The sequence below is a fragment of the Dicentrarchus labrax genome, unplaced genomic scaffold (genome assembly GCF_905237075.1).
Source record: "Dicentrarchus labrax unplaced genomic scaffold, dlabrax2021, whole genome shotgun sequence".
In the NCBI taxonomy this organism is placed as follows: domain Eukaryota; kingdom Metazoa; phylum Chordata; class Actinopteri; family Moronidae; genus Dicentrarchus; species Dicentrarchus labrax.
In genome coordinates, this window is record NW_026136702.1 from 14,310,928 (window position 1) to 14,320,937 (window position 10,010).

The 10,010-nt window shown below is 39.2% G+C and overlaps 1 protein-coding gene across 1 annotated transcript; it reads right to left on the reverse strand.

Moving 5' to 3' along the window:
* Positions 1-2,662: 2,662 nt before the first annotated feature.
* Positions 2,663-9,292, reverse strand: hmx3a (H6 family homeobox 3a). Its single transcript, XM_051427804.1, has 2 exons — positions 5,265-9,292; positions 2,663-4,271 (listed from the first exon to the last, which is right to left on the reverse strand). Exons 1-2 carry the CDS (start codon positions 5,551-5,553, stop codon positions 3,652-3,654), a joined length of 909 nt encoding a protein of 302 aa, XP_051283764.1. The 5' UTR covers positions 5,554-9,292; the 3' UTR covers positions 2,663-3,651.
* Positions 9,293-10,010: the final 718 nt, after the last annotated feature.

Below are 10,010 nucleotides of genomic sequence, written 5' to 3' on the forward strand. Positions count from 1 at the left end.
CCCATTCAGCTCTCCATTTTAATGTAATACACTGAGCGCACTCCCCGGTCACGTCCGTTTGCCCCCATTCCTGCAAATGTACTTTATCTGATTTTGGCCCCGCTCCCTTTTCTCCTTTACATAAAGATGTCGCACAAATGGAAATTATCGAGTGGTAATTTTTTCAATTTATGCGCGCAAATCAAGGTCATATGCTGAGCCGAAGCGGCGCGTGAACGTTGCTCTTACTTGACGCAATACGATGCAGACGTTTACAGATCGATATGTGCCAGAGGAATAATGCCACACCAATCTATTCATTTGCAGTAATGGGGCCGTGTGCATGGTAGGTACGCGTCGATACTTGGGTTATCTGACGATATTTGAATGAACCCTTTGTCTCTTGATGAGGTCATCATATAGGCGTTTATTGCTGACTGATTCATTTCCAATAACTGCATTAGACCACAGATGAAAACGGAAAATTACCTTTGAGGCAAAGGCTGATGTGCCTCATTGTAGATTTTTTTCTAACTAATAATCCCATTTGTTTTTTAATTTTAAATTTCAACAATTCTTCATGGAGATATTTCACATCTTTGGGCAATTCAACAGCAATATTGTGTAGTTTGTTGTTAGATGTATTATGTAATGTACTGCAGGCAGGCTGAATCTTCACATACTCCAAAAACTGTCCTCAAACTATGAAGCTATTAATAGTTTGCCTGGCTGCATGTCAAACAAACAACGAGGGGATTAAGCATCGTGAAGTGTTGGTGTTTTTAATTAAACGGACTCTTCCCTTTAAATTAACATCAAAGATTTACAGTGTAGTTCCTCTGCAGGTGTGTCCACCTGGACTATGTCACCTGCTTACAGTCTGGAGGTGGTGTTTACTCCAAAGCTAAAGAAATGTTAAAACCTTTGTTAAAGGCATAAATAAAGCATTGCATTCTAGTGATTATTTATTATCGATCACTGGTTATTGCTATTTATTGTGTCTGAGCCCAACTCAACAGAGGCTGAGAGGAGTATTCACTCCTCCCCCCATAGCCTCCTCCCCTTGGATCAGCATTGCTCTCTTGTAACTTTATACATCCAGCTTTGTTTGAAAAAAAAAAAAAAGCAAAATAAAATTAAAAAAAAATAAATAAGCAGTGACAGGATATGAAATAAAATGTCAGTCTCGGCACGATGTCTAATCTGGATGCTGTTCAAAAATACATCGAAATGTGATTCTCAAACATTTTTTTTTGAAGATTTAAAAGCAATACCATCACCACGAGGAAGGCAGCGTGTATATTTTTTTTAGTGCATGTTTAAAAATGTCCATTTATTTTCTCAAATCACGCAATATCTTTATCACCATCAAGTGAAATTCAAATCTCTCCGCATTCGCTCAGAAGTTGAAGAAGAAAATGTTAAAGCTGGTTAATTGGCGTGAAAACAATAGAGTAGATATTATCTGAAGTAGTATAATATCTGATATCCGTTTTATTAACTTTTTACACCCCTAACTGTGTTATTTAATTAACTTAGCCAATATGCAAACTTGTGCATGTCCTCTTGAGATTGCCAAGTGTCCAGTGACACCTGTAGGGTCGATCGTGGGCCTGTGTGTTACAAAGTACTAGTTTAATTATTTATCTCTAATTTGAAATTTTACACCTTTTTTAAAAAAAAAATTCTTTCTTTTCTTTCTTGGTGAGCCAATAATTTATGAGACTACGGCGCAATATAGGCTTTACCTTTGGAGACGACCTTTGTGAGATGTTATTGTAGCCTACAGATTAAAAAACATGGTTATGATTTTCTACATAAAATGTTTTTATATCTTAAAACAAGTGTTCTATCTCACCACTTAAATACAAGTGGCATCACAAGTGATCCTTAAAAAGAGAGGTTTACTCATAAAGTCAATTAAGTCAAAAAATAAAATAACGTTGAGGAACTAAATAAAAGGAAATGTGCGTAAAATACAAAAGTAACAAAAAATAAGTTACAAAAAAAATAAGAATGACTTAGAAATAAAATTGACCGTTTGCTGTAAAACCAAAATAATAGTGAGGGGGAGATACTTGCTGGATCCATCCTTTCACCTCACCACCTCACACTGAACAATACACACAGACACACACAAGGCAATAAGAGAGAGAGAGAGAGAGAGAGAGAGAGAGAGAGAGAGAGAGAGAGAGAGAGAATGTTAAAAGACAGCAGCTCATACTCAGGGAGTAATGTCCTCTTCTGAATAAATTACCCATAATTTTGGCAAGATGGTGGCAATTACGCATCTAATTGACCGAACCACTTTTTATGTAAAATAACGTTTTTAAAGTGCATAACACTAAGATGATTACAGAAACCCACCTGCCCAAGCTACAAGTGTGTGTGTGTGTGTGTGTGTGTGTGTGTGTGTGTGTGTGTGTGTGTGTGTGTGTGTGTGTGTCTGAGAGAGTGAGAGAGGCTCGATGTGTAGGCCTATCTATTATAAGAACAGAGATATTAATTTGGATTATCTTTTTTTTTTCGTCTCTTGGTGCATAAAATATATTTTTTTATGTTTTAATGTTGTAGTGGTCTTTTTTTTTTTTTTAAATATATGTTAATTATAAAATTGAACCTCCTCTGAGATTTTCCAATCCATAACTGGATTCAGAAGTCATACAAAAAATATCCTAAAATGTAAGGAATATTCTCCATTTATTTCACAACATGGTTCAGCAGTACAATATCAAAACGATGTCTTTACTGTACAAAGGAGACGCCGCCTCATTAAATATATACATTTACATATTTTTTACACCAGTGTAGTCGATATTTTTGCCGCTCCTGTTTAAAAACACAAAGTAGATTAAGAGACATTGGAACTCACACTTGTGCTTGAAGGACGTGTCCATGTGGAGGGAACAAGAGTGAGAAGCACTAAAACTAAACATAAAGCTACATGTGTATTTTACAGTTGAGAGTGTCTTGATTGTCCCCCGTCAAGATTTAAAAAGCAAAAAAATAGAACATAAAAAGGGAAATTAGCCTACAACAACGCCTCATCAGTAGAATATTCCACCGTGAATAGATGACAAAACGCGCATGTTTCCCAAAGCGTGGACTGATTCATTCACAGCACACAGTCAGTGTATTGCACATCATCGGGTAATCAGTAGTGGAAATGTAAATAAAAAATCTAATAATTGATTGAAGTCAGATGATAAGCAGGTCTGCGCCCTTTAGGCTGCCCAATTTTTGTAAACAAAGTAAAGTTTTTTTTGTACATCACACAGAGTTGGCCTGTCCAGCAAAAGTCATGGTGTAAAAAATAAAAGACACTCATCAGGCAGTGTAAGCAGGTGGACTCCTGAGGTGATACTTACATATAATAATAATAATAATAATAATAATAATAATAATAATAATAATAATAATAATAAAACATGAGATTTGAATTGTCGGATCATGAGTAAACGGCACCCTTAATGGAAAATGACACAATACATTTGCCAGAATAGGTCCATGTAGGCCTGACAGTGTGTCTCTTTTTTTCTTTTTTTTTTTTCTTTTTGTTGTTTTGTGTCTTCATTCAGTCACTTGTACAAAAATATTAAGTGTTTCTTTTACTTTTCGGATGAGTTGATTTGCAAAATAAACACGAACTTGTGCCGCACCACTCAGCTCTGTTCAAACCGGTCTGAGTAGTGGCACGGATGTGACGATGGGATGGGAGTAGTACACGCCGGGGTGCGGGAAGGTGAGCAGCGGCTGGCTCGCTGGCACGTTGGCAGCGGCGCCTCCGCTCTCCGAGGCCGAGTTCTCGTGGTAGAGGATGGGCACCCGGACTATCCTCTGCGCCGCGGCGTGGCTCAGATTGGCGGCCTCTAGCTCCGCCGCCAGCTGCCTTTTCCACTTGTTCCTCCTGTTCTGGAACCAGATCTTCACCTGAGTCTCCGTCAGGTGGAGGGATGCGGCCAGGCCGGCCCGCTCCGAGCTGCTCAGGTACCGCTTCATGTCGAAGGTGGACTCCAGCTGGAACACCTGACTCCGGGAGAAAACCGTGCGCGTCTTCTTCTTGCGGCACGGCTTTTTGTCGTCGTCCCTCTTCTTCCACTCCTCCAGCTCGTCTTTTTTGGTTTCTTCCGTGTCGCTCTCCTCCAGAATGATCTCGTCGCCGCTTTTGTTGTTGTGCTCATCGTCCTCGTCGTCGTCTTTGGCGTCTGGCTCCGATTTGAGCACCAGGTCCGGCGAGTCTCTGTCTGTGCCCGAGGTTGGAGAGGAGTCTCTGGCTCTTGGTTTCTCGGTGACTGAAATGGGGACACAGGGAGATGTGGTCATAAACACTGGGGCCTGACGTTAAATGTGTTTGGGATTTTATTACAGCCTGTTGATACTGGGCAGCCCGTGGGCTTTGGGAAAACTAAAACGGTTAGAAATAGTGCCAGAAAAATATGGTTGGTGACATAAACATAAACCATTTTAGAGCTACACATGACTGACAACACCGTGTTAAATGTATTCAAATTATTATTTTAACCTACTAAAAATATCACCTTTGAATAGAATAAAGAAATAAAATGTTCCAAATATAGGCCTGTTTTTTTTTATTACTTTTATTTGAACAAATCAGGGTTGCACATTCACTCTAATTGAACAAGCTTTCTGAATCCTATCTTTCTTTGCATGAACGCATGATAGTGCCATTCATATCAGCGTATTTTAAATCCCACATGAATAAATCACAGAAACAGGCAGGTAAAAACGCTGTCAGTGACCGAGCCTCTGGGGTAAGATGTTCATAGTCAGCGCCAATAGACAAATCAAAAGCAGGCTGCGCATCGTCACCCTCATCTGATGATTTGATGATGTCTACTTCATTTTATGCTCAGTGTGTCACTTTATTGATCTATTCCCGCGTAGTGGCATAACAAAATAGGCCTTCATAGAGGACAAGGCGTCAAATCACTATGTAGCTACTCTGTGGTGTGGTAAAGACAAGGCATGCCATTTTATTTCCCCATCACCAAAACACACAAAATCCAGTTAACTTTCCGATGAGGAGGGCAATGACTGGTTGCTGTCAATATGTTATTATGTGTCACAAAACTCCCAGGGGACATGGACTTGAATGGTCCTTTATTGTGATTGTTATTTTTGAAGTTTGCCCTCTCTGTTTTACTAATTAAGAGGGGGGGTGGGGGGGACTCCAACATCAAAATGGAATTAAAAGGCCAAAAGAGTGATAATTGCTTGTTCATACATGATACCCTGTAATTATTGTTGTTTTCTGTCAGTCTTACCTTCGGTTCTGTGTAGGTGGGCGGATGAGCTGAGGGCGTAGGGATACCACCACGCCGAGGTGCGCTCCAAGTAGTGAGCCGGTAGACTGAACCTCTGTGCGGGCAGGTCAAAGCGTGGAAAGTTGAATTCCCCGACCTGGGAAAGGGAAAATCCTCCCTCCAAGGCCGCCTTTGTGGCAGCCAATACGGGCTTTGGTTTGGACGGTTTGCTATCACAGTTCAGCAGGTTCTTAATGAAGAAAGGAGAGTCCTTGGCCGAAGCGCACGTCTCTTGCGTTGTCTCTGGCATCGCTGTGGCTGTGGTCTGAACGCAGAGGACCACGGAAGCAGGAATTCAGATAGACAGAAAAAAAAACCGCAAGGCTGACTTACAGACTGTCGATATCCCGGCTGCGTGGATTCCCTGTTTTATTCTTCTCAGGGATTTTTTAAAACGCACGTCCTTCTAGGCTAGAAAAATAATAAAATAAAATGTTTGAGAGGTACAAAAAAACACTTATAAACATGGAGATGTCTCATTCCGGGCTCTTTCGTCAAATCGCAAACTGTGTCCACCGTGTCAGTCAGTCTGGCGTCTGATGCTAATGATGAAATAAAAATGTCATCCAAGTTAAATGCGGAAAGTATAGGCGATTGGGCATGTACAATGGCAAATGGGATTAAGGGAGAGACGGTGAGGAGGGAGAGAGAGAGAGAGAGAGCGAGAGAGCGAGAGAGAGAGAGAGAGAGAGAGAGAGAGAGAGAGAGAGAGAGAGAGACCATCCTCCTCTCTCTGTGCACTCTGGCTGCAGGCTGTGTGTGCTCGCCTGTTATTGGTCTCATATAGTCCAATTAGGCAGCAAATGAACACTGGGCTGTTAGCGCCAAAGAGGAAGGTTTGGGATAAGCGCCTCATCACACAACTAACATTACAGTCAGACACAGATCGACTGCACGAGGTTTCTCATAAACCATAAACCATAAACCAGTGTGTTTTTATATTTAGTGATACATTTTGAGCCGCTTCCACTCAGGCTGCAGGTGTCTGGTGGATATTTTAAATTCGGCTATTTCTTAGTAGATTTGTAGGAGATGTTAGTCTATATTTAACTTCTAGACAGCTTCTAACCATCAACTGAAGCTTTGTATTTAAAAGAAATATAACCGAATAATAATAATAATAATGATAATAATACTTCTAATAATAATATATCATATTGCTTGCATTCATTATCCAGGGCCTCAATGTGATGCTTTCGTGAGTCCGTTCAAACTAATTATATTAAATAAAGCAAATTTTCTCGAATAAATCCCGTGTGTGAGATGAACAAGCCAGCCATCTAGCAACTTTCCAACAGCACAATATTCCCACTGCCATATAAACTCATGAAATAATACCAACAGGGTGCGCAGGTTATAGTGCAAAAGTCTCGCAATCAATAAAACGCCACCTTTCTCATGCAGAAACATTAACACACACTCGGGTTAAAATGTCCATCCTAATTTGACAAAACAAGATTAAATACGAGTGTACGGTCCCTATGCCAACACCAAATTTTTGCTTCTCAGACACAATATGAGAGAGGCCTGAGATCAGGCTGCAGCTACTCAGCGTGTCACCAACGGGCGATTAGATTCATATTTCTAATTCATTGATTTTCAGCAAGGGCCACTTCCACAATGTCTGCGGGTCGCACAGTCATTTATTCCTCCCTAATCGATTTGGTTAATTCATCCCTCAGATTGCACTCTTTGTAAATGTGCTATGTATATTCACTCATTGATATTAATTGACTTGTTAAAAAGCAGTCCATTGGTTCGAGGCTGGTGTAGGAGAAGAACGGGGAGACAGCGTCCTCTGTGGGCCAAGAGTAGGGAATGCAAGTGTGTGGACTGAGTGGAGGGTGTGTGTGTGTGTGTGTGTGTGTGTGTGTGTGTGTGTGTGTTAGGGTTTGCATTAATCACGTTGTGGGGACAAAAAATCTCATCACACTGTCACATTGTGGGGACTCACCTCCAAGTTGCGGTCCCCACATAAGACAAGCCACTACATTTTAGGGTAAAGATTAGGGTTTTGGTTAAAGTTACTCATGATTAGTGTTAGAATAAGTTTCCAGGGACATAATCCAAGTCGGTGTGTGAGACCAAGACAAACAGTGACACAGCTGTTTTCTTCTACAGCATATTTGTCCTGTAACAGTTTGATCATGTACGACACACCTAACTGAGATACTCCTTTCAGCCATGAATCATCTTTTTACATTCATTAGCCATGCGATATGCAGGCATAATAAAGGGTGTCAGTGACAAGGTAAAGTTTGTACTGGGTGCCATGGTGCTTCGTCCCTCATCATCTTGTAGAGTTCTTACACGCACGGGCATGTTCATGTAATTAACACGTGTTATTCATTTAGGGAGCTGCTCAAGTGGAGATATCCTGTTACTCTGATGTAATTACCGCCTTTCCTTACATGGTTATCATCACAGGTATTTGATGGCACCCTCAGACTGAGGTGTAAAATGTGTATATCAGGTTGGGAGCATCTATTAGTATGCGTTAATATGCGTCAGTCAATAGTTGTAAATATAGACAGCCAATTAGAAACTGGATAAGAAGATTGGAAAGCCAATGGAAACTCTTACAGGTTGCAATTTCACCCATGTTTTTCTGGACAATGTGCATGGACCAGTGATCTTAAAAAGAGTAAAAGAAATTTGGATTAGTTAATATCCTGATACCTGGAAATCTCATACCTTTTTTACTACTGGACACCAAGGGGAAGCATGACAATCCCAGATTTGATCCCAGAGGTATTGTTGTGTTTAAGGTGTTATATACAAACAGGACGGAATATTGTCATTTAAGTCACAATATTTCAAAAAGAAATGTGGAAGGATGAAGAAATTAAACAAAGGGAGGCTAATGCCTGATCTGTAGCTGATGCCTGTGACCAAAATGTTGCATGAAATTAATACATATATCATTTGGGAGCTGTTTGGTGTGCATATATCATTATTTTATCTATTATTATTTGAAGTCTTGAATAAAAGTGACTCTTGTAGGTTTGCGTCATAAAGGCCAGATTCCCAGATTGTTGACTGATAAAATATAGTCGAAAAAATAAATTGTTGAAAGGACTAGTAATATTTACGTCACAAATAATACTTTACTACAGTGTTTTACTACTATAATGACAGTCCAACGTGCATAATTGGGGATAAAGAGAACAACTCTGAAAATAAACTGTACAAAGATCCTGTAGTCTGTAGTTTAGAAAATACAGTTCATATTATGCATTGATTAGAAACATGCAGCAGACATTGCCCAGAGGCCATATAGGCCTTCTGAATGCTCCATAAGTCTATTTTTGTTGCTCCTCGGGTAGGTTACCATGACTTTTATATTATTTATTTCAAAGCGCCCAGATATTGATTATTTCACAAGGAAAAATGACAAATGGCAGGAGGGAATGACACGGTCAGCAGGTTCTATTAGAGAAATGATAGTGTTGCTCGTGGTTTGTTAAAAGGTCCAGTTTAGATACTTTATAGGTTTACATCCATCATCGTCTAATGACCCATTTGATGAAAAACACGCGCTCTGGTGACAACGGCCCTGTGCAGCCAACTTCGCTTTGTAATTGCTCCCATATTAAATATAGATTTTTGTTTTGATATCTTGTGAGAATTCCTTTCTGTGGGTCAAAATTGTGATAAAAGACATGGATGCAACGGCAAAACCTCAGAGGGAGAAAACTGGAAGGAAAATGGGAAAAATAGGTGGGTATTAGATTTTGAGTTCTGAGCAGTGGTGGAGGAAGTATTCATTCAAAGAAGAAATTTTACTATTATAGTTGGTCGAGGTGGAGCTAATTTTAACAACATTTTAAACTGTTTTGTAGCTTAATATACGGAAGTACATCATGTTTTATAAACTGTAAAATATAAAATGTAAAATCTTAATCTTCAAAGTAACTAGTAGCTGAAACTGTCAGACAAATGTAGTCAGTGATGGAAGAATTATTCAGATCCTTTAGCACTGCAAAAAATTAAATAATATCACATTTAAAATGATACTTAAACGTGTGTAAGTATTATTAGAAAAATGTATTTAAAGTATCAAAAGTAAAAGTACTCAATGCATAATAATGGTCCCTGTGGGTGTTATTATATATATGATTAGATTATTATTGCTAATGCAAAAATGAGTATAAAGCATTTTATTGTTATAGCAGGTCAAGATTCATTTCATGACCATTTTATTTATTGTTCAAAAAATTTATGTAAAACCTAATCTGTTAAATAAATGTAGAAAAAAGAACAATATTTGCCTCTGAGATATACTGGAGTAGTATAAAGTGGCATGAAATGGAAATACTGGACCATTTGTTCTGAGGTAATGAGTCTGTATAGTGTTTAGGAATCAGTGAAACTAAAGAAAAAAAACATTTCAGCCTATTTGAATAACACTGATCACATTCTGCTGTATTACAAGCCTCTGTTATGACAGATTTAACATAATGTGATTGTACAAACTAACTCTGGCTTAGGTAAACATGTATGTCAGCTGATGAAACACTACCTACGCATTTAACTTTGCAAAAGATATTGTTTTCATCTGGTATGAGGAACTGAAGCAGTGAGTTTGCACAATATCCTGTTGGACAACAAGATCTTTGTGTCAAACTGCATCCGCAAAGACAGCAGCACTTGTCACTGTAACCTATCCGCCCTGTGTCCTTCTTACACTTTTAACTGGACACTCCT

Excerpts from the sequence above, each read along its gene's own strand:
- hmx3a (XM_051427804.1), bottom strand. The coding sequence starts at position 5,553 with ATGCCAGAGACAACGCAAGAGACGTGCGCTTCGGCCAAGGACTCTCCT. Across the intron at positions 4,272-5,264 it reads CCACCTACACAGAACCGAAG|TCACCGAGAAACCAAGAGCC; the intron begins GTAAGACTGACA and ends TCCCCATTTCAG.